The sequence below is a fragment of the Phalacrocorax carbo genome, chromosome 9 (assembly GCF_963921805.1).
Source record: "Phalacrocorax carbo chromosome 9, bPhaCar2.1, whole genome shotgun sequence".
NCBI classification, from domain to species: Eukaryota; Metazoa; Chordata; class Aves; order Suliformes; family Phalacrocoracidae; genus Phalacrocorax; species Phalacrocorax carbo.
Window position 1 is genome coordinate 30,857,932 of NC_087521.1, and position 24,940 is coordinate 30,882,871.

The following is a 24,940-nucleotide window of genomic DNA, read 5'->3' on the forward strand; positions in this document are numbered from 1 at the left end:
TTCAGTTTGGAGTCTGAGACAGTGTGTAACGCTGTCTGGAGTTCAAGTTGATATATTGGCAGGCTTTCACTTGATCTGATGCCTGCTCTAGAGATGAGGGGCTCTTCTGCTGGTACTGTGTGCTTTAATTTGTCCAAGATATTTGAGCTACTGCTATGATTTTTTTTTAGAATGTATTGTATAGAATTACCTGGGCACATATTAAATAAATAACGGTTCCACTGGATCATCTCAAAATCTAGTTACATGGAGATAGCGATGAATGGCTGTTAGTAGTAGGGTACCCTGTTACAGGTCTACATGACCTGGAGTGGAATTTCAGAGCTCCAGTTCCCAGCAGCGAGAAGGCATACCCAGGGGTGCTGCCTGGGGATGGGTCTGTGCTGGCCCTTCTGACCCAGACGTGAGCGTGCTCTTAAAGTGGGTCTCCCATTTGTTCTCGCTGCGCTTTGATGCTTGTCACAGAGAAGTTCTAGGGTTTGTGAATTAGATTACTTTTGGATAAAATGTCTACTTTAGGAGTGTACCTAATGCTGTCCCACCTGTTAATGGGCTTCAGTGCAAGAGATCACTGGAAAGAAACTCCTTCCTCCCAGCATAGATAGCATGGACGTTGCAACTGAGCCCCAGCTCCTTTGTTCTGCAGACTCACTCCTATTGTACTGCTCTTCCAACAGAAGCATAGCCTAAGGATCTCAGTATTACCACTTGCTCATCTGTATGGGTGGAAGCTGCTACCACTTCTGAAGTGGGTGATGGTAAGCTAACAAGTTTAGGAGTCCTGATGTAGAGCTAAATTTTTGCAGGTTATTGAATGAATTTTTAAAAGATTTAAAGGTCAAGAAAAGATGAGACCTGTTTTCCTGCTTGCTCCCCTGTGATCTGGATTGTTGACTGTGTTTGCAGTCCAATGTAGTTCTTTTAATGTGGCCAAGTCAAAAGTAATGTTACTGGGCAAAAAGAAGGTGTATCGTATTAAGCCCCGAAAGACTGTATTTATGCAAGCAGTGGTGCCAAAAAGGATCTGAGCATTGTATCTTGACTATCTTAATATGAGTTTCCGATACAGTGCACTGTTCAAAGAAGTGAATGTTGATAAATTCAAATGGCAACATGCAGGAAAAAAAAAGGGAGATGGTCTGGCTTTTTAAAGGTACCCCAGTATGCGTGTGCGCTGCTGGGAGCTCGAAGGAAGGAAGGAAAAACAAACACAGGATTAAAACCAAAGAAACCAACAACTGGCTGGGTTCAGAAGCTCTGTCTTTCCATTTAGCAGCACAGAGGTGTCATGTCAATATAAAAATACCTATATATAAATAGATACATAGTGCATATGCAAATATATATATATATACAGATGTAGAAGAGATCTGGTGGCTTAATGAGAAACAACAGGGAATGAGGGAGATTGAACCTTGAGATCAGAAGCAGTGCTGTAGTTAAATTAGTAGTAAAACTTTAGAAGAGAGCTGGTGGAATAATTTATAATATTTTTAAGATAAAATTAGATATTTCTTTCTGTAAGGTGTACTTTAGTCAAACTTCTGGGAACAATTCAGTGGGTTATATAGTGAGATTACAGCTGAGTGATTGCAGCCTTCACTTCAGGCTCTAAAATATGTAAATCCATAAGCAATATTAAAAAAAACACCTATGCAGATAGATTTCAGAAGGACAAGTTTAGTGTCTGCTGTAGGGGCTGTTGTTGTCTCCCTGTTAGCATGGCTTCACATTATGGCTTAATTATATTTTATTGTTACTGTAGGTTGTTAATATGCACAGTAGTTTAAACATTGGATGTGCAAAGGCATTCGGTTTCAATCTCGTATATACATGGGGTTTATTTGGATGGTTCCACAAACTGATCATAGAAGAACAGGTCTTCCCTGTGAGTATTCATTTATCCTGTTTTTATATAGCTAATGTATTAAGCTTCCCTGCGTGTATATTTGTTTTCATTTCAGGCTCCATTCAGGAAAACTATTACTGATAAAAATCTTTGTTCCAAACAGCACAGAGTAGCAGCGCTGAGCTGAAATTGAATTTGTGAAGTGTTTCAGTTACAGCTTTGTCATTTTTAGAGCGTTCCAGTGAGGGACAAAGAGAGGACTTCTCAGAACATTTACTCCTGACTTCAGACTTAAGCCTCTTTCTTATAGAAAAGTTATTTCAAATATAAATGTGGTGATAAAATCGGAGCTTTCTTGAAGCTTGTTACTTTTAAGCGTATGTTCATAGTTCTGGATTGGCAGGTACCAGTCATCAGATTGGTTCAGAACTTGCAGCTCATTCTTTGTGAGAGTATCAAAGCAGCCTTCCCTATATTTTTGTTTGTTTTCAGTGAATTGACATTGACTTGTAATTGCATGGAAAACTCTTTGTCTTGCTGCTAGTCAGAGCTGTGCCTGACTGACACGCTGACATGGAGCTTAGAGGTGTCTGGGCATCTCCAGTTTAAAAACGTACCATTTTGTCATTTCCAACTTGATCTTGGAAATTTTAGATTCAGTGCTGACAGGTGGATTTTACTGATGTGTTAAACTGGTTTCTGGCACTTGGGTGTTCATATTTTACACAGTGGGGGAGCAGTGATGTTCTTTTCTACGCCCAGTTTGGTCTGTGCTTCTGAAAGGGGCAGTCACAGAGGACAGCTTGCAGGCGTCTTTGAGGACATAATAGGGGAGATCTGTCATGATACAGCTTTCTGGAATATTAGAGTTCTGGTTTGCTTTACAAAAATATCATCTGGGCTTGGAGGCGTTCCTAATCAGTGGAAGACAGAAGTCAGTACTGATCAATAGGCATTTGTGCTGGATGTGGAAGAGGAATCAACAGGGACTGTATATGCAGGCTGGCAGGGATGTCCTTTGGCTTGATGATCCAACAGAGGTCAGAAGAGAAACGATTCAGCTATCCAGCTGACGGAATTTTGGCATGCTGCTTGGGCCCAGGGATAAATACTAAATAGCAACCTTATGCCTGTTTGAGAAAAATTACTCTTTCCAGATTTGATGTAGCATATTCCCATCTTTGTGTGGTGGCTGTCAAAGCCTCTAACATACAGCTGGGCAGTTCATGCATGGAAGAACTTGTTGCCTTCAGTTCTCCCTTAGAGGCTTATAAACATTAGCCAGCCAGAGGCTACTGATTTAGATAAGCATGCTATAAATTGACACTACATGTAAATGAGCTATCATGCTGTGTTGTGGTGATTAATGTAACTGTAATGGCACACATTATCTTTTAAAATTATGATAACCTGGGGAAATCACTTACGGATAACCTGTTCTGTCTGTTCTTCTCAGGACAATATCTGCATTTTGGCTCAATATAGCTTATCTTTACTCCTAATGCAAAAAAGATCATTAAAGAGAACAAACTGTATACTAGGACCATATTCTAACTTACATTGCATTTACTCCTGCATGTTAATTTTCTTATGCAAAAAACCTGCTTCTGAGTTGCCTTCAGACTGGCCTTTTTTAATAGGCACTCTCCAGAAATCACACTGGTTTTGTTACAAGCTCAAGATTCAGGTGTCAGTGCTGGCACTTAACTAATTGTTGCTGAACCCTTCATACTTCTGCCATGCTGTTAAGGCCCTGGCACTAACTGCATGAGGCTTTGTTTGACTTAATTTAAATCTTACAGGAATTTGTCTTAGTTTAGCTTTTCATTCTGAAAGTATGTACTTTTTCCTTGCAGGTTTTGCTTGTGCCATTATTCAATATTTGTTCCAGTTTCTAAACACAACAGCTGATGAACACTTACGTTTTCTTTGATCTGTTGGTACAAGTTTCATTAATTTATGTATGGTTAAATTTGCAGAAACATTTCTTGTTTCAGCTGAAGTTTAAAGCAGAAAAAAAAAATAGCTGTGGAATGCCTTTGGTTTTGCTAGTTCCCTGTTTTGGTCCAAATCCTGAGAAAGCTGGGATTTTTGAATGTGAAGCATTAACCAAAAATGCTTCAGTGGGTATTGCAGAATCCCAGATGTTTTGATCCAAGGCACCAATAGGTACATTTCCCCCTTTTTACTTGGGAATCCTTTGGGCTGTCTACCCTCTTTTTCCCTGTGCTTTAACACAGAAATAGCCCTGTCCTGCTAATTCTGATCACTTTCTTCCTTTCCCTGCTTTTTCATATCAGGCATAATAGAAGAAGGAGCCTCAGGAATCCTTGAGGAAAGACAAACTATAACATGTGTGTATTCCTGAAATAATTATTTGACTTCTCCTCATGAGACTAGAAAAGACTTCTCATGGAGGATCTCTTGAGAGAAGTGATTGAGTCAGGGGAAGAGCATAGAGAAGGGAGAAAAAGAATATCTGCTAATGAATGCTAGCAATCACTTGGCAGGTATGCACATAGGGCAAGCAGAGTTCAGTATCTTTCAGCACAGGCTATAATAAGTGCTGCGTCTGTTAAGCTTGAAAGCTATGCGGCTTAAAAACATGAGATTTACATATACAGTGAAGGTTTCTGGAGAAGTGTAACTGTAGTGAAATACACCCTCTTGTGGCAAGAAGAAAAAAGTCCGAGCAGAAACCCATGTGACGTCTGTTTTTTCTATGCTCACAGTTTCAACTTCCTTATTTTGCTTTTGTCTTACCCTTGTGTTCAGTGAATGTTCCACATGGGTATGCACCACATGTGCTTTCCTACAGTTTTCTGTTGTTTCATCTTTCTGTTTAAGCAGTAGCTGAATCTGTTCTGATTATCTTGCAAATTCTAAAACTTCACTCTGTATCAATCTGGTTTTATCAGTATTTGGATTGTTTTTAAACTCTTGTCTTTAAAGTCCCCTTAAGTTGCCAACATATTGAAAATATGCCTTACAGCCTAACTTCAAAATATTTACACAAGTAAATGGAAAAATAAGTACATGGGCTGGAAAAATAAATAAGAATGTTGAAGAACATACTAGTTTTGTTTCTTAAATAGCTTAGTTTGTCTGAACTACTATGAAGGGGTCATGTATAGACAGGATTAGGAGATAACATGCTGCTTTTCCTACTGTTTGATTAACCAATTTAGAGATGGGTCAAACACAGTAGCAGAGTGCAAAGGCGACCCATCACCTTCAAAGTGCAGAAAAGGCCTTACAGCATGTTTGCAGTTATCAGATTTGCTGCATAATAAGCTGTATACTCCGGTCAGCACTATAATTAACCCAGGGAAGCACTCTGGTTCGGTCTTTGCTGATAGCATGAACCTCACAAAGCCAAGCAGTCTCAGCAAAATATCTCTAAATAAGATTAAGCGAAGCAAACTAACCATGAAATAAAATGTAGGCTAAGTGACGAGCAAATGCTGTTTGTTGCTTCATTTAGTACCAAGTTCTGTACTTGGCATGAGGTGTCCAGGCATATAATGTGTGAATAGCACTGGCAGTTCTTAACCAGTGCTGACAGACAGGACCTTAACAGATACCATTAATGTTTTCCCTGTGCAAAGGAAAATAACCAAGTGGTGTATAAAAACGCTTGTAAAATGCATGTTGATTGCATTTCCTGCAACTCCTAAACAGTCACGGCTCTCAGCCCCTTGATGCCCAGCAGCAGTGGGAATTAAATGTTGGTGGGCTCATCTGGAATGTGGTGGACAGAAATGGTGGCAGTCTTGGGTAATGCTGGATATCAGTGGTAAGAAGATACAAAAAGACCTGGAGGAAGGAAAGGCAAGGCTGGTGGCAGGTTTGTAAAGTGACGGGTTCCTTAGACCTGTACTGTTGCTAAAGAACTTCGTCAGACAGCAGGCAAAAAAATGCTGCTTATGTGACAGAGGACAGATAGAGTAGGTATGGACATACGGAGCCCTGAAATCGAGTACCAATTTGAAAAACAGTTCTCATTATTCTTTCTTTCACTTTTCAGGTATCTTGCAATATCTTCAGAACTCTCCCACCTAGTGACAGCAATGAATTTGATCCAGAAGAAGATGAGCCCACCTTGGAGGCATCATGGCCACATTTACAGGTTTTTGATCATTTATCTCAGAAGAAATGCTTATAATTGCTTAATCGGTGTGATAATTTTCTCAGTTTTTTTTGTCCCATGAATCAGAACCAGTGTGTGAGACACTAACATTTATTCATATTGTTCATGGCTGTAATACAGTATCTGCACATACCGGAGAATACTTTGTTAAACTTGCAAAATGTTAAAGCTTTCTTTCAAAGTTGTACTGCCGGTGTCCCTCTTATTCCAGTTTTCCTTCATTGATATAAAAATTATGTTGCTTTCCAAACTGCTTTGATGCACAAGTGTGTTTGAGCAACTTCAGCAAGAGCATTGTGTGGATGATACTGCAGGCAGGTTTGCTTTACTACAGGTAGTTAATTTTCATACAAAACTACACAGATATTAGCAGCTGATCAGAAAAATGAATGTAAATCTATGTCCCTAAGTCTTCCTCCCTCTCCCCAGGTCGAGGTTTGCTTTCAGGTGTTTGTAGCAGGATGCATGCTCACTGCTGTGCATCATCCTTCCTCTGTACCTCAAGTGTCAACGCAAAGTATTTTGAACGAAGAATGTAAACTAGTTTTGGAGAAAGCATCATTGATGCTACTGCAGTAAATTCCTTTATAGAAAATGTAGATGCAGATCCTGCCTGTGTTAGTCAGGACAATGATTTACACCACCAGTAAATTTAGAAGTTTGCCTGAGTAGCAGTTTGTGGAGTCTGGGAGTTTCTGTGAGCAAAGGAGCACGACTGATCTCGGCTTGAAATGAGGATTTTATTTGACAGTTGCATGCACAATCCTTGCCTGTGAGCAGTTTGTTTCACTCTTTTGTGCTCTCAAATTTAGAATCTGTTGAAGTGTATGTTTCATCCCTCATTTATATTTAAAATTCACAAAAATAAGAATGTTGAAAGCTTCAAGGCAGCTCTGAACAGCTCTGCCTGCTTGGAAACATCATAGGGCATACACGTCTATTATCTTATGTTCATTGACACTAGTGCTGTAGTTTTAGAAGTCATTATTTATGTGGAAATGATGGAATTTGTTAGCCAGTGGATGATTTACCATTGTCAGGAAGAAGTGCACCAAAGTATTTGTCAGGAGTTGATGAAATTAATTTCCTGATGATTTAATATTAGTTATGCAAGCTGCCACTTTTTCCATGTCATATTTCTAAACTTCTCTCAACCTCTTTGATTTCCTGTTGTTTCCTTGTAGAAGTCAGAGAACACTGAAATCAAGCAGCCAGCAGCAGTATTGCAGCATATTGGCATTTGCACAGAAATGTTTAAAATTATTTTAAAATACAATTTTTAGCTTCCTTTCTTCTTTCAGTATTAACATTCATACTTGCTGAAGTCAGACAGGAAAAAGTTCTCAATGGCTGCTCCTCTTAAAAAGGTTGAGCGAAGAGAGTTGCTAGCTGGTAGCTCATCCGGTCAGTGACAGGTCAGAGTTGCTGTCTTACAAGGCCACAGCAGTCCCTCTTTCACGTCACTTCCTTTTGGCCTGGTTTTTATACTCTTCTTTTTCTCCTCTAAATGAAAAGTCTGTTGCCATCCCACGGAATAGTTCAGGCAGAGATGGAATTGCATGAAAGTAAGCAGGTTTTCTCCAGCCCTGAGGCTAATCTTTACAGTAAGTTAGGACTTTCGAATAAATTCTGGTTTGTATTCTTCTGTGTTTCAAGTTGTAGTAGAACACAACTCTAAGCAGTTTCTAATTTAATTTAACTATTTCCAACTGTATCACCTACCCTTTCAGAATTGTAATGTCTGTATTTGATGTGACTTCAGCAGTTCAGAGGGAAGTTTAAATGTGCTTTCCAATTACTCTAGGAAGCTGTACAAGATGGTAACAACCATTACAAGATGGCAGTGCCTGTTCTTGGAGATGAAATGTCTTTGACTGAAGTTAAATAAGCAAAACGAACTTAAAAAGCCCACTTAATTAATTCTAACACTACAGTAGCAATTTGATAAAGGAGAGAAATTTTTTTAACCTTCTTAACCTTTTGCTCTCTGGAAAAATATTTATTTTCTAGCAAAAGAATTTAGGGAAATACTTAAAACTATAAAGAGTAAGCAAGTCATAAACTAAACCATGGTTTTTGTTTGTTTGTTTTCTTTTGCAGCTTGTATATGAGTTTTTCATACGATTTTTGGAAAGCCAAGAATTTCAGCCCAGCATTGCCAAAAAATACATAGATCAGAAATTTGTTTTGCAGGTAAGCTGATCTGTTTTCTTTAAGGCTTCATTTTGCTTTTGAAAAAATTTCTTTTAAAAAATTTTGTTTAGAATTTGAAGTTGTAACTTTGCAACAGAAAAAGGCTAAACAAGCATATGCAATAAAAGTTTTCAATCTGTGGAGGTAGGGGAAATGTGTGTGTGTTTATATGTCAGTCTCTGTTGCCATAGATATATACAATAATTGGTTTGGCTCCAGTTTTGATACCTTAATCAAAATATTTGACTTACTGGTTATGAGAGGGAGCTGAAACAGAACTGTTGAAAAATGAAAGGTTTGCTATCAAGTAGCCTGCTGTCTGAAGAGACTACTTAAATGTCAGTTTTAATATGTCTTAATATTGTTAAAATATTTGTGTTGGAAGGGGAGAATTTTTCGCCCTTCTATCTCTGCTGGAGAACTGGCAGCAGGGACCGAAGTTCATTAACAAACCTATTCCCAGCACAGTAGTGAAAACAGCAATGCTATAGTGGTCGGGGAGGAAGCAAATCAAAAGGCCATATAAAGTTCAACCTCTGTTAAAAGCATGGGAGAAGAAGTAGCACCAATAATAAACAACATTGGCAAAGAATGGGTAGCTTTGTTTTTGTAGCTTGCTTGCCATCGTTATGGCTAAATGGCAGAGATGGCCTCTGTCAGCTGGTAGCCAGGTATTTTACCCGCATTTCATCTTCCTCCTCCTTGTGTACAAGCTAGGCTTCTTGTGTGCTTTGTTATTTCACTTGAAACTACAGTAGTTGGTCTTTTCTACTGTGGAATTTGTGTCCAGGCCTTGACACACACTGGAACGTAGATGGCTGAAAGATGTTTTCTGGGATAGACCAGGAAACTCCACAGATAAAGGTTCTGTTTTCTGCTTTCGGGAATAGGTTTGCCTTGTGTTTTCTGTTCCCATTGTGCATTTTTGTATAACTGCAAAGTCAGGAAGAACTTAGTGTTCAGTGCTGTCTATAGCTTGCTTTTGAAATCAGGGAAATTTAGAAAGATTCCTACTTAGAAAAGGGAGTTTCCTTGTGGGCTAAACTTGAATAAAAGCCAAACTAGAAGTGGTGGGAGATACTCAGCATTTCTGAAAACCTTTCTCCCACCCCCTTGTCATGGGGCTTTTATTTTTCTCTCTAGTGCTCAGGCAATAAAAGTAGTGCTTTAGTTGTAGTTGCATGTTATTCGTATGAAGAATACCTGGAATACATAGCTACGAGAGCAATTTCTGTCCTTAAATTCAGAGGTTCAAAGAAGGGACTTCAATTTCCTTACTAATATCACAAGACCTTCTTCACCCTACAAAAGTGATGGGATATGCTTAAGTTTTTATTTTATCCATCTTTTAAATGCAAGAGCATTTTTCATCTGGATCAAACCTCTGTGGTGGAGTTTCCTTTTTGTTCATCTAAACACTGATTTGAACAAAGCGGCGCACCGATCTGATCACCCAGTACCTAGTGGAGATCTAAGAATATGCGTGGGCAGTAGTCACTCTTGACAGGTTTTTCCAGACTGATTTTATTTGCTTTACATATAGCAGGATTGCATTAGAAGGAATGCTTATGTTCTGCTTCAAAATCTAGTGAAAAAATTCCTTGATGCTCCTGTTAACGTGCTGCTGAACTTGATCATGACTGGTGGCATCTCACACACGACATTCAGGCCTGTTACAATTTGGCACAGGGGAATGGGTCTGAAAGAAGGATTTTAAATTTTTTTTTTAATTTAGTCCTGTTAATCTTTAATAAATCTACTGAATGGACAAATGGTATCTACTGAAAGAGGGAAATACGAGATTTTGAAACCTACAACCTACATATCTGAAAATGTATGTTACGACAATTAAGAGTTCAAAAGAATTCTAAGAACTCGTAAGTTCTTGCCACGTGGTTAGGTGATGCATTCTTATATATTGCTATGCTCAAGTGTTGTCAATTTAAAATTAACATTTTTCTATTAAAAGTTCTGTTGAGCTTTATATACACATGCAGGTAGATATATTTCCATGTGTATAAATGTTTGTGTTTAGCCTGTAGGAACTGGGGTGTCCTTCCGCTTCTGTATTTATTGCGTGTCTAGAGTAACAGCTAAGAATCTGTGACTAAAGTTCACTTACATAGGAAACTGGTTTGAGACTTAGGAACATTAAGCATTTTTGGTGTTTCATGACACTGACAACACAAGTCTTTGAAATCAGCTTTCTCTCTAAATTTTTTTTTAAAATTTGAGGAGCTTTAATGAAGTGTTTCTTGGCAGTAAGAATGCCTCTATGAAAAAATGATACAGCTTTTTCATGGGCAGTTTTCAATCTTGTTTGCTTGCTTTTTGCTTTTGTTTTTTGAATATAGATGTGTTTCTGGCTTTCAGCTGTATGTTTTGATTTTGATAAAAAGCTGTACTTAACAGTGTAACTGTTAATTTCTAAAGGCTGCTTATAGACAGCCTGAAATGGTTGGCAGTGGTTGCTAAGAGACTTACTCTTCAAATATATCCACAAGTGTCTGTATTATGTAGGTTGCTATTTTGGAAAATTTATTTCCCTTTTCTATGTATGTTTAGTGTCAGAATAATCAAGTAAATTATGGAAGTCTCGCAGCTTAAAAATAAGACTTCTTTGTTGAAACCTGGTAACAAATCGGACATATCCAAATAATTGTCTTTTTTTTTTCCTCTTTTAAATGAGAGACCGAGTCTTAGTTCAGCAGTGCTGAATAAGGATTTGTATAACAGAACTGGAAATATAAATATTTTGCTCCTAAAAGCAATCCAGTAAGAAAAGTGAAAACATAACTGTTTCCAGCTGTTTGCTGTCTTTGGGTGAAACTTGCTCTTTGGGGAAGGATGAGGTGACTATTTATTTAACTGTAGAACTAATTGAAAAAAGCAGCGTGTTTATAACCTCTGGAGGGCAGCTGACAAACCTCATTGTTTCCTCATAAAATTCCCACCACAGATTCTTACTGCAAGGAAAAGATAGTGGGATCTCATGACAAGCTACAGAAGCGTCCAAAACAATGAAGAAGAATACGTACATCAGTCTTAAACCTGGATGTTATAAAGCAAAATCTCAGGCAGCTTTAATCATGTTTTTCTGTCTTTTTTTTTTTCTTTTTTTTTTTTTCTTTTTTCATCTCCTCAAAGTTGTGTACCAGTTTAATGGAGATCAGGGAGTATACATACACTGACTTACCTACTTGTAATAGGTATTTATAATTTATCTGTTTGTGAATCCAAGATCATTTTGTTTTATACCATTCCTGTAATAAATTTCTGACAGCACCTTATACATTTGTAAGACCTCTTTAGCAAACTGTCTTTATTTCTCTTGCAAGACAGGTACTGGTTGGAAGTTGCTTTCTTTTTCATGCAAGAGATATACTGGTTGCTTGTAGTTACTACCTTAAACTTCCCGATTCTCTGTGCATTTAGTGGGGGTAGGGGGTGGGGTGTGTTTTGGTTTTGGTTGTTTGGTTTGGTTTGGTTCTAAATAAAGTTTACCTTCTAACTTAGTCCAAATGTCTGCCAGAATAGCCAGTGTTGTGGAGTCAAAAAAGATGAAGAAGAAGCGGTAGGAGGAAGCTCATACTTTTGTGGTAGAGCATTCGAGGGAGATAGAACAAAGGTCTGCAGGTGATATCCCTGCTGCTCATTTCATGCCTTAATTCTTAGAGGCAACTTCCAGTGTCAGTGTTTTGGGATATATTTTGTGCAATAAAAGATACTGGATGGCATTTTTTTAGACTGAGTACCACATAATACATTTGCTGTTTTAAAATCTTATTTAAGAGTTATTTAGTAAGGGTGGGGTTCCTGTTGTTAGGGGGTTTTTTTGGTTGATTTTGGGTTTTGTTTGGGTTTTTGAGGGGTTGGTGTTCCGGTTTTTTGTTGTTGTTTTGGGGGTTTTGGTTGGTTTGGTTGGTTTTTTGTATGGGATATTGACGTTACCATTTTGTTCAGCCTGGAGGATTAATTCCCCTGATGCTTTGATTTGCGTCGATTGGTGGAGGTCCTGTAACGGCAGATCCAGTGCTGGCATAGACTTCACTGTTGAGTCTTTCCACAGTGTGAAGGCCATGAAATCACTAGAAAGGCTTAAGAGCTCATAATAAAAATGAAAAGCAATTAGAAAAATTTGACCTTGACGCAATGTTGTGGGAACAGAATATTAGAGCAAACGAGGATCTTTTAGTTCTGCAGAGTGAAGGAATGGATGGTAAGAGGTAAACTGTCTTCTTTTGTAGATATGACGGCATGTAAGAATTTATTTTATTTATTTTTGGGGAGAAGGCAGGCAGCATTTTGGAGCCAGTTAATCAAGTTTATTAGTTGTTTGAAGATTTCCAAAGTTGTTCTATGTCAGAAGTAGAAATTAAACTGAGTTTTGTGATGTTGTATTGGCGTTACAACAGGTTTTTTTAATACTGTATTTCTACACCTTGGGTAACATGAATATCACATTCTTACATGCATGTGCTTTCATGAATTTAACTCGTGTATAGAAGTCTGTGTGTCATACTTGTTAAATGTCTACTATTTCAGTTCTCTTTTTCCTTTAAACACAGCTGTTGGAGCTGTTTGACAGCGAAGACCCTCGAGAACGAGACTACCTAAAAACAGTCTTGCACAGAATTTATGGCAAGTTTCTGGGTCTTAGAGCATTTATCCGAAAACAGATTAATAATATTTTTCTACGGTGAGTTGTGGGAGAAGGTACTTTTTGCTTATGAACATTTTAGGAAACTGATATATTACTTATATTTAACTTTTGGTTTTTTTAGATTTGTTTATGAAACTGAACACTTCAATGGCGTAGCTGAACTGTTGGAAATTTTAGGAAGGTAAACGAGTCTTTATTTATTATCTATCTCAAACTTCCCTTCTGGACACGTCAGAATAGTGTTGGATTTGGAAAAAGTATTACTATAAGCCCTGATTCTGAAAACAGATGTGTGCACATGCTCATCTTTAAGCCAATGTGCAAATCTCTGTCACATCTTTGCTAAGAGTATATAACTGGATGCAAGTTACAGCCAGAAGAGTTGGGTTGATTTTGTGTGTGTGTGTGTGTGTGTGTGTGTGTGTGTGTTAAATTTTGTGCACTTCATTCTTACACACTGCAGAATTTATTTTTTTTTAACACACTTAACAGCATGAATATGTTCAGTAAAACTAATTCTGGTAAGTTAATTACTCAAGAACACCTTGCTTACAGGAATTTACAGGCCACACAGGCAAGGTCTTATCTGTTTGGGCAACAGGTTTGTGCGGCTGTTTATATGATTATTCCTAAGTCGGAGCTGAACTGCTACCTAGATATGGGCTGCACTGCTAATACAGAGCAGGACAAAAGTCAGCACCTGTTTACAAATGGCATGAGCCTGCTATTTGTAAACAGGTGCTGACTGCTAAATTATTTTAATCTAGAAAGTGCTTGTTCAGACCTCAAGAATGCTTTCTGTGCTGATAACACTAACAGATATTTCTCTTCTAATTTCTAGTATTATCAATGGTTTTGCTTTACCTCTTAAGGCAGAGCATAAACAGTTTCTGGTGAAGGTGCTGATCCCTTTACATACTGTCAGGAGTTTATCACTCTTCCATGCACAGGTAGAAATTATAAAATTATTTTCTGCTTGGTTAGAATGATAAATGTTTTTAAGGTTGCTTTGGAAATTTAATAGTGCATAAAAGGCGGGGGGAAGGTTTCGAAATGTGGAAAAAATGCAATAGATTTTTTAGTTAATGTGCTTTGTATGATAAATGCCTTCTGTTCTGATTAGATAATTAAAAGTGTAACATACATCTGTGCTATTCTGGGGATTTTGTTTAGTAGTTAAACTATCTCTTTAGGTTTTTCTCTCTGCTCTTTTCTCATTCTCACAAGTTTGCCTTTCCCATTCCCTCTGTTTGGGATGTGTGGGTTTCCTTAGTCTTGTGCTGTCAGGGCTTTTCTTCACCCTGGCAAATTTCTGAATACTAATACCCACATTTTTGCATAATCTTTAACATCCTTCCTCGCAGATTTCTTAATATTGCATTTGTGCTCTGATATATCTTTTTATACATTCAGCTTTTATGATGTAATTTTTCCTCTGATAAGCGATACCTATTGCCTTTCTCTCTGATTTCAGGTAGTGCAGTCTTTCTTATGCTGATAAAGCTGTGCTTTCTAAATATGTTATTCCAGGTTTTAGCTGCGTTGGCTCGTCTTGCAAGAGTTTTCATGATTTTGCTGATGTATAAAATGTGTAAAAAGACGCAGTTTCAGAGTGTAACAGAAGCTTCAAAACATTGGTTGTATGACTGTATTTGGAATTCCAAGTTGCTCTGATTTTTATTGTATATGCTACTTTGTCACCCTAATTTTTTCTTGTAATGTGTTCTGTTGTTTCTTATGAACTGAACTCTGAGTGGATTTGCACAGTGCAAACTACGCATCTCAATTTAAAATTGGATGCAATTTGAGAAAGTTGTATAGCATTTTGCCTTGAGTCTCTCTCCTTTAAAAAATTGTTCCTTTGTGGTTTCTTTTATAGAAATGTTCTAACTTAATTTTCTTAAATCTTTACCTTCTCACAGCTGGCATATTGCATAGTACAGTTTCTGGAGAAAGACCCCTCACTCACAGAACCAGTAAATATTTCTTTCATACTTTTTTTTTTTTCCCCCCTCATCATAAACAGCTTACCCTGTGTGAGACAAAAATAAAAAGTCTAACTTTTTTTTTCCTTCCTATTTAGGTCATTAGAGGTTTAATGAAATTCTGGCCCAAAACCTGCAGTCAGAAAGAGGTAAGTGATATGCTGGTATTAACAAAATGTAAGAGTTATTTTTTTCTACAACACAATAGTCAGGGAATCTTCAGATATTTCCAGGTAGATAGCACATGCTCTGGTGAATCTTGGTAAGTGATTGTAGGTAATTTTTCCATACCTGAATTCTGTTTTTTTGGACTGTTTTGACTATGAAGAGAAGAGTGTGATAACCATGCTTTCTATTCACAAAATAAGCGCTGTTTCTTCTGCAGAGAATTTCTTCTTGTTTTAGAAAGGAGAAAGTAAACATAGTTGAGGATAGATTGGAAAACTCCATTAGATTTGGCATTGTTTAGATGTGAGGATAGTATTTTTCCAGGGAGGGTGAAAGGTATTTTATTGTCTGGCATTTACCTACTAAACACTTAAAAGATGGAGTTATACATTTGCATATTTATGTCAAACTCTTGATGAAAATCTGAGTTTCCCTAATGAGATTTTGTCACACAGCAAACCGTTGTTTTGAATATTGCTTCCAAAAATGAGGTAAAATTAAGAGACTCTCCTTAGTTTTAAGCCTTTGTCTGCATGAGGCCAGGTTTTCAGGATGGATATACTGGTGCAATTCTGAATTTTGTTGTAAAGGGCTACTTTAAATACAGCATTTGCACATACTCATCCTCCTTCTTTTAAGAGACTGAACCGAGCAGCTGCTAAAGGTAGAACTGATCACATTTTTTGAGAGAGGGTCTTGCTGAGCTAGTGAGGCTTCCATTTCTCCCTGAAGTGGTAGAATTTGAGTTACCAGCATTTTGCTGATCAAGATGATTCAGAGGTTTTATATACAATTCTTCCTTCCTTGTCTTTAGGTCATGTTCCTAGGAGAGCTGGAGGAAATCTTGGATGTAATTGAACCATCACAATTTGTCAAAATCCAGGAACCCTTGTTTAAACAAATCGCCAAGTGTGTCTCTAGCCCTCATTTCCAGGTCAGTGGTAGAGGTTATTGCTTGTATAGGAACGTATAGTCTCAATTTCAAACATAGCACCCCCCCAAATATAAGTATTACTCTATGTTATGTGGTTTTCAATACTTGTCTTCCGTATTTCTGAAGAGGGTGTGTTGCAGTGGAAGTTTAGTTCTCAGCTCCATGACTAACTTGTTAGGTGTATCTGGGGTTACAGCACAGGACTTGCCGTTCTGAGCCATGTAAGGCCTTAAACTGTATCCAAGCAAACATCGAGCCCTTCTGACTGTAGGTGATGGGTACTCACCGTATGCCCTTTGGACTGATACCATGTAGGATGTATTTGCTCCCTTTTTTAGTGCAGTATTGTGCAGCATTCTTGTTTTCCTACTGATTTCCTTCTGTAAGGAGATGTCTGGTTAGAGGTGATCGAACCCATAGCCTGTTTTCTTCACATTGTGTAACAGGAAGACGAGGAATGAACAGGATTTAAATTGAATTATATATGAAGAGGAGACAGGATTTATGGCCTGTTGTGTCTCCATATTAAGTTAGGTGACCTATCCTGGCACAAAGGCAGATGTGGCTGGTTTTGGCTCTGCCTTGGACTACATTTGTTTTTAGCATAATTTATATTAGTGTTTTCCCTCCTACCCACTCCAGCTCCTCCCCAAGGTGATTATTATCATTGGCACCTTCCTCACATGTAAGATCTCTCCCTCATTCAGCCCAGCTACTGGGCCTTTCCCTGTCTCCTTCCTCTGGTATCCCGGCACTGCTCTTTGCCTTCTGATTGCAGTCACAGGGTTGAGGGAAAGGGGTGCTGGGAAGTCCTGTCTGCTCTCCCTTCCCCTCCACAGCTGCAGCATTAATGCAGTGCCTGCACCTGGTCTTCACTGAGTAACAACATATTGCTCAGGGGAAAGAAAGAGTGGATGCTGTGGGATCTGAATTATAGGATAAAAACTTCATTCCGTTAATGCATGTTGTGCTACTGATTGAAGTAGACTTTTAATTCCAAAGTTAATGATTCCTCTTAATTAATCTTTGTGAAATTTCTCTGTGATTTGTTTTTCCTTCAGAAAATTACAAAATTACAGGTATCTGAATTCCTGTTAATATTTTTTCCCTTTGACTCAAAGGTGGCTGAAAGAGCGCTGTATTATTGGAATAATGAATACATCATGAGTTTGATAGAGGAGAATTCAAATGTTATACTTCCCATCATGTTTTCTAGCCTTTATAGGATTTCTAAAGAACACTGGAATCCGTAAGTTTTTGCCATTACACTTTATCTTACCATTTGACATACCACTGATAAACTGAGGGAATGTCTGCTGAAGAACATCTGAATGGGAGAGATCCATATTCAAAGCTGGTATGAGCAGGTGCAACTCTGTTAATGCCAGTATAAATTAGTCTATACTTGAGCTTGTCTCAAGTGTTTTTAATTATCTAGTATGTGTACAAAAATCAGTACCTTATGGGATAAAAATAGGCCTTCTCACAAGTTGGAAAGAAAAAAGAGAAATTAGAAGTTACATTGTTATTGAAGAAAAAGTGTTGCTCATCAAGCATTTCTCCCACACAGTTTTTTATAAACTGGTTGACGTCTTAAGCCTGATCGTAAATTGTCTAGAAGAATATCGCTTGGCATTAATAAAGCTTTGTGGCTGTGTCACGGATGATACTGACAACCTCTGGTACTGGCACAGTAATAGAGCAGTTGCTTCATATTGATGTCCTTTTAATTTGGGATTTTTATTATTAAACTCAATGACCTAGTAGAAAGTGTTTTAATGAAAAACACCAATATAGTTAGATGCCATGTATTCTGTACTATAGTTGAAAGGTTCTTCTAAGTCAATATGATTACCAGTTAATAAACCCATTATTTTTAACAAGCTGTGCTATGTTCAGGTCCCAGTTGCTTTATGACCTTACTGTAAAATATTTGTAAAATATTTCATCTTTTCAAACATTGGTCTTTTTGTTCTGTACCTAGCCAAACCCTCAAGTTTGTGCTTACATGATGAATCTAATGCTACTGGAAGGCTTCTGTAGCTAACTCTGGTCACAAAAAGACACTTTCAATGGCATGGTTTCTTCATTACCAGTCTCCCACCTGCCTGTGCTCCTGCCCAACCTTTTATACTATGCACTGGGATGCTTCTGGTAATGAGAATATTCCAGTATCCCAGTTCACAGAGTTTTCATACCTGCAGGAATTTTGTACCTTTGACACACAAGCCAGGTTAAGATACATGTAAAATAAAGAAGGTATTTAAAGACTTTTTATATGTATAAGAATATTTTTAAATGCAGGCAACAAAAATGAAAATTAATTGAAAGAGGTGTATGACAGAGAGGGGTGTGAGGGAAAGGGCACATAGTTTGTCTGCGGTATAGGTTAGCTCCAAAGGTTCCTGGCACCTGTAACGTTGATTCACTCTGTCCTGGCTGAAGAGCTGTTTCTTAAGCAGCCCTGTGTCTGAATATGACAATCATAGTAGTGGATCAGGAACTGGGATTCTTGACTGAGAATTCATTCCAAATTTTTTGAAAGTTTTTTGAAAGTTTTTTTAGATTTTAGTTTTTTAGATTATTTTTTTTTTCCCTTCTCCCTTTTCAGTTGCTTTGTTGTTTCTTTATCTTCAGCTCTGCCAGAAGGGAATTTTGATCCCTGGATAATCAGAGTATTGGCAGACCCATCTTACCTTGGAAGTTCTAGTATATTTTAGGTTAGTTATCCAGTCAGATGGTAGGAAAGAATAAAATGACTCTATCTTTTTTGAACCTTTGTGGGACAGAATGCCTTTGCATTTTTGAAATTATTACACAGAATTTCTTCTGGTATGAACAGATCATGCCTGTCATATTTTATCCAATTAACCAACTCAAATTCAAATAAGCAGTGGTGTATTGGCCCTTGGGTAAGATCAAGAACAGCAATAAGCAAAGCAGGCAGAGGTTAGAGAGAGAGAGATACATAGATATTATGTATTTTTATATATATGTAAATGTATACATCTCTTTTTTATCTATGTATACACACATACACAGAGTTTTACACAGGTACTGCAGCACTGATCTGAAAGATTTGTAGTTTTTTTTAAAAGAGTTTTTTGCTGTACCAAAGGGAAACTGAATATGAAATGTATGAGCGCAGGGAAATCACTCCTGAAATACAGCCTTGTATTTTGCATAGAAGCACTGAATATTCAGCTTCATAGAAAAATCATAAGGAAATATGAATCACTCCCATTTTCTGTTTAAATTCTATTCCTTCTGCCAGCATTGATGATCTAAATCCCTGGAGTTCCATTCAGAATTGCTCCACAGCATGAGGGAAGAGTCTGTAGTTATATGTAATAGCTTTCTGTTGTTACCTTTTACCCTAGAGTATTGGTTTGCTCCATCTAAGTAGTCAGTAGAGACATGAAAGCTGATTCTCACCTTTAAATGTTAATCAAAAGTAGTTTCACTGAAATCAAAGAATTTACATTATGATACTTGCAAGAGCAGAATGGTCACAGAAATGCCGGTAGGAGAAGACACTTTCATTTCACGTTTGATTTCACCTGAAATTAATGGATTCCTTTATTTCTTTCTTTTTTTTTAATGTTTCACAGGGCTATTGTGGCTTTAGTCTACAATGTGTTGAAGGCATTTATGGAAATGAACAGCACCATGTTTGATGAGCTGACAGCCACTTACAAGTCAGATCGTCAGCGGTAACTTTTTAAAGCTTTTTTTGTCAGCTGTGCATAAGGCCTGCTCTTTAGTTTTTTCCTTACACTCAGATGCAATTGCATAATCTCATGCATAATAGACACAATGCCTCATTTTATCCCTTGCATGCTCTTTAGCCTTCTCCTTGAAAGATGTAAAATAACATCATGTACAGGTTGATCTGTACCCCTTATGAAATACAGCACCCATTGCATTGCTTGGGAATCCACATTCTTCATGAAATTCCTTTTGACTCATTCAAAAAGACTTAAATGTATCAAGTTCTTCAATAATAAAAGAAAAACAAGGGTTTAAAGATAACACTTTGCTTAAAGACTTCAAAAAAGTTATATTGAGGTTTGGAAAGAGACATAAGGGAAAACCCTAAGATTTAATTTTCCAAACTACTGTTTTTAGGCTAGATGTCTTCTTAAAGCAAAGAGGCATCTCTCAACCCTTCCATTTCTTATTCAGAGGTCTTGCTGTATCTGAGTCTTTCAGCATGCAGGATCCATTAGATACACCATGCATATGATCATTAGTTCCACCCTAGTAGAATGATTCTTGTATTTTCTCCTATTTTCCTTAATCTTTGTTTTCCAATTACAGTGCAGCATCTTTGCTGAAAAGTTTCAGCTTATCCAAAGCATCAGGTGAAAAAAATGAGGGAACTTCAGGAATTCTGAACAGTTTGCAACTTTCTATAAGTCATATGTGTTTTCTGTGCCTCAGGGTTTTCCCAAGCAAAGCAAAGGGTACAGTATGTTGTCAGACCTTGTTAGGTTAGTAGAGACCCTAAAGTCTCTGGGAGGCCTTATTTTTTGAAATGTGTGACCAGAGTCACACTCTCCTTTTGTTCTCCTTCGTTGTTATAAAATACAAAGTTTTACACACGCAAAAAAAAAAATTACACTTAACAGGTTAGTTCATTAATACAGTACTTTACTTTTAGACACTTGTGTATATATTTGAGCAAAGATGCCAGGTGAATGCTAGTTAGGTGTTGGTAAACAAGGCTCAATCTGCTGGTGCAGCTGAGACAACACTGTGCAGTTTTTTAGCGGAAAAGGCAGAGAATGTTAGGACTGGTCACCTAATCCAGCCATTAACTGAGGGAGCTCAGTGACTTAAATAAATATGCAATTGCACTTTGACCCTTAAGATGAGGAACTCTGCTCTTAACAGGGCCAGACACTGTACTAGTATGTCCTGTGTCTGGGTAATGGGTGAGGTTTAGTGACTGAACTGCACAAAGGATTTTTCTTGAACCTACTGATGTTGTATCTCCTGTCAAGGCTGGTGCTAACCATTCCACCATTTTTGTTTACTGCTTACCATTTTAAAACATGTAAATACCTGAATTTGTAAACCGGGATATTTACCTTAATGTTCACCAAAAATCTTTAGCATCTTAATAAAACCACATTTCAAAAGGGTAGCTTTGATAGCACTTGAAGCTTGAGGAGAAATATGTTTAATATTAATGACTATGACAGGTCAAATAGGTAGGTTGGATGAGGTGATCACCCTCTAACAGTCTTTTAGGTAAGCAGGCACGTATTTCATAATGATTAGAAGATAAGTATCGGTAAGTAGCCTGAAAATGTCAGGCTATTTCACTTGTTCTTGGATTTCATTTTATATACTTTCTAGTGATAGTGGGCACTTTTTTTCCCCCCTTTACTTTTCATCAGGGATTTATCTGAAAGTTGTTTGTATTTTTTATATGCTTAAAATACTCTTGGGAAATTAAAATTTCAAATAAATGAGCCAGATGTTGGCATTTGGACTGAATCAAGATGTGTAGGAATGTTTCTAAACTGCTGAAATTCTTCTCAAGAATATTCTAATGTGACTGGCAGAGAATCTGTATCTCTGTAATTGTTAGATTTCCATTTCATCTGAACCTACAAGGTGATATAATAGAAATTGAAAGCATTTTGTACCTTGCAGCATCAAGGAGATTTATTTAAAGTAAGCTATGGTAGAGGCAGCATATTTAGAAAGCTAATAATGCAGGTAAAGCAAATGTTAGGTTAGCTGTTTAATTTTATCAAATCAACCATTAAAGTTTGTTGTTAAAGCAAATGCTACATAGATCATCTTGTAGGAATTTGGTAAGGAAAAAATAGTAAATCACTGAACAAAAGACACATCTTGTAACTTGAACTATATGAAAACTACATGAAACTTGAGCTATACAAAAGCCACCAGTCAATGTAAGAATAAACAGTGATTCTAAAAGGGTAAGGGAATGCTTGTTTTAGACAGTAGCTGTTATTTATAAGATTAAAAAAATACCTTAAATAAACAAACTTGAAAATAATCAAATGCAAGTTAGTCCTGAAATGTTAATTTTTATAATATACTCAACAAACTTAGTGCTGCTAATTAATGTCAACTATATATACTACATGTTTTTAACATATATAGTGTACAGTCATCTCTCCTGCTAACTCTTTGTTTTATTTCATCTGTCAGTGAGAAGAAGAAAGAGAAGGAGCGTGAAGAACTGTGGAAAAAACTGGAGGATTTGGAATTAAAGAGAGGTCTTAGACGTGATGGAATAATTCCAACTTAACAAAAAAACAAAACAGCATTATTAACCTGTGGAGTCACACATTTATGTAGTAGAAGATGGAGCAACAGTTTTCTGTATTGTGCAACTTTACAGTAGATTTCACATTTGTTTCATTATTACAACAGCACTGTATATACCTGTCTCTAAGTAAAGGAAAAAAATAAGGACTTTAATCCAAAGTTTGGACAGCAGATGGACTTCTCAGAACTTTGCAAACATAATCATTGTTTTAACCCTTCTTTAAAACCAGTCTTCAAAGATCTGTTGATGAAAATTGCGATGTCAAATTCCATTGTCAGGACCTGTTCCTTATTTATCGTTAGCAGAGAGTGTAATACAACTTTCAAATGTGAACAATCTTAAAATTTAGCTTGTCTTTCTGCTAAACTGTTATGTGTATTTATAGTAAAAGAGAAAAAAGACTGTCATTTCCTTATGAGTTTGTGTAACATCCTCCTTCTCTGGATAACTTTACTGTAATTTGACTTTTTTTCCTTTTGCACATCTTCATAAGTTGAATGTCCATTCAGATCAGGGCCATGAAAAATGTTGGTCCTGAATAAAAGTTTTGTTTACTGGTGTGAGCATTCTTTTAGTACCAGGCTGTTTCTGGTGCTTCCTTAATTTGAACATTAGGAGTTAAAATACAAGTAGGTGATAAACATAGTAGGAAAGGGAGCTTTGGATTCATGCACCTATTTATTGCAAGTCCATATTAGTGTCCACAATCCTTTAAAAATGGGCAGCGGTAACACCGTGGACTTCAGTACCTAACCAGTATTAGCGATACGGCATTGGACACGTGTACCAGAGTTGTTTTAGAAATACTAATTGCTAAATTATTACAGTATGTTTTTATTGGACCATTTTGAAAGAATAAAGACAAACGCTAAACAGTGCAAGCACGAAATTGATCGCCAGTGGTCATGGATCTAATTGGAAGTTCAGTTGAAATAGCAGTTTGGACTGTTTGGAGTTGTTGCCTTACTTTTTAATATGTATTTATAAAGTGTTCCAGCAAAAGAGGATGTAGCCTCTAAGAAACATACTTATAGTGTTTTTGTGGTTCTAGTACTCTTACTCATCACAGTACCAGCCCTATGGTCTTAGCTGGAAAGGATTCTGGATAATATACTTCTGCATTCTCATCTGGATGCTCATTCCTAACTACTGTATTTGTTACCAAAAGTGGTTCTACAAATGCTACTGAAAAAAATTCTGGAAATCCTAATGTTCTGAGTATTAATAATAAAGTTTAAAATGCTTTTATATCAAAGGTGCATTGTGACCAAATTGTTTAAAACAAAAGAAAAAAAAAACAAAAACAAAAAGAAGAGGGCTGTATTATAAGTATACATTATTGGCTATCTGCTTTGTATTTGAAAGTGGAATCTTACATCTTTGGTAGGTAAAATGCTGATAAGACTTATGTACAGTATATATTTAGCTAATGCAGTTGCATTATTATATACCGAAAGGTATGTGTTTCAGGATTTTTCTCCAGGATGCTTTTGAACTGTTATAGACATATGACAACAGTGAATTGATAATCCTAAACCATCAATCCAGCAGTATTTACAGTATAAAACTGAATTGGTGTTCATGAGTCTTTGTGGTAGTTGCAAACATGAATTTATGACCTGTTGCCATTGATAGAAATACAGTATAAATACAGGCTTGTATATTTTTCTTCCTACCATTTAAATATACAGTAGGATTTGAAGTTTTCATGTTTTCAGGCACGGAAAAGAGGTAAAAAAGAATTCCCTCCTAGACTACTGACTGTTTCAGGATTATCAGGTCACAGTTTGTACTCCTGGGTCTGCGCACGCACATGTTGTAAACTCAATGATTTTGTAAAAACTTGACACTGTTAATTCTGGGAAAAAAAAAAGCGGAACTAGTCATATGCAACACCAAACACAACATGGTTTAATGGGATTAATATGAGCTTCTTTTAAGAACACTGACTGGGACGCAATGTAAAGTAGGCAGTTACTGTCATAGTTGAAACATTTTATTTTAAAGTGCTGAAGCAAAGGTGCAAGCTGAAATACTGAAGATTAAATAAATTTATAACAAATCATGTCCCTTAGCCCATTGATTTTGACAGTCTTTTATTTCTGTTACCAAAAAATATTTGGTAGTGCGATTTCTGTGTGAAATGATCAAGCTTTACAAGAGGGTGGACTTAAACTCATGCTTAAAGACTATGTTCAATTGTGAAAAACTGAGATAGAACGGAGGGAAAAAGATTCATGCTTTCCACCTAGTGGAGTAAAACACAGCAATGTGAAATTAGAAAAAGCACCTTGTCCTGTACTTAGAGTTTAGGTGAGTGTTGTTTGTTCATAACTATTTTTGCTTTTGACATGGCATTCTGGTATTGATCATACAGAACTGATGAGAACCTGATGGGTTACAGTATTTTGTTACCTCTGATGTTACCTCTGATGTGGGGATAGTGGGGAGTATCTAAAGTTTATAGATGATTTATCACTTCCGAGAAGGAGTGTTTCGTTAAAGTGAATGAGACGATGTGATATTAGTCACTTGACTCTGAAAGGCTGATACGACACTAGGTTGCACTGTGCGATGTACGTGAAGAAGCACTTGCCACGATGATACGACCGTACCCCCTGGATCCACTGCCGCAATCCAAATGCGATGTCCTGCCGCTCTGCAGAGCTCCCATTGCTGTCAGCT

The 24,940-nt window shown here is 37.2% G+C and overlaps 1 protein-coding gene across 5 annotated transcripts in view; it reads left to right on the forward strand.

The window, feature by feature from the left end:
• PPP2R5E (protein phosphatase 2 regulatory subunit B'epsilon) overlaps positions 1 to 24,649 on the forward strand; it is a 73,963-nt gene extending 49,314 nt beyond the window's left edge. For 4 of the 5 annotated variants that reach the window (XM_064460962.1, XM_064460963.1, XM_064460960.1 and 1 more), the window contains 11 exons: positions 5,877 to 5,978; positions 8,100 to 8,192; positions 12,761 to 12,891; positions 12,977 to 13,036; positions 13,697 to 13,805; positions 14,778 to 14,831; positions 14,939 to 14,989; positions 15,823 to 15,942; positions 17,064 to 17,191; positions 19,554 to 19,655; positions 22,135 to 24,649. In XM_064460962.1, the coding sequence (XP_064317032.1) occupies positions 5,877 to 5,978; positions 8,100 to 8,192; positions 12,761 to 12,891; positions 12,977 to 13,036; positions 13,697 to 13,805; positions 14,778 to 14,831; positions 14,939 to 14,989; positions 15,823 to 15,942; positions 17,064 to 17,191; positions 19,554 to 19,655; positions 22,135 to 22,234 (1,050 nt within the window). In that variant the 3' untranslated portion in view covers positions 22,235 to 24,649. The remainder of the gene's footprint in view (positions 1 to 5,876; positions 5,979 to 8,099; positions 8,193 to 12,760; positions 12,892 to 12,976; positions 13,037 to 13,696; positions 13,806 to 14,777; positions 14,832 to 14,938; positions 14,990 to 15,822; positions 15,943 to 17,063; positions 17,192 to 19,553; positions 19,656 to 22,134) is intronic. The other variant, XM_064460961.1, reaches the window with a different exon arrangement.
• Positions 24,650 to 24,940: the final 291 nt, after the last annotated feature.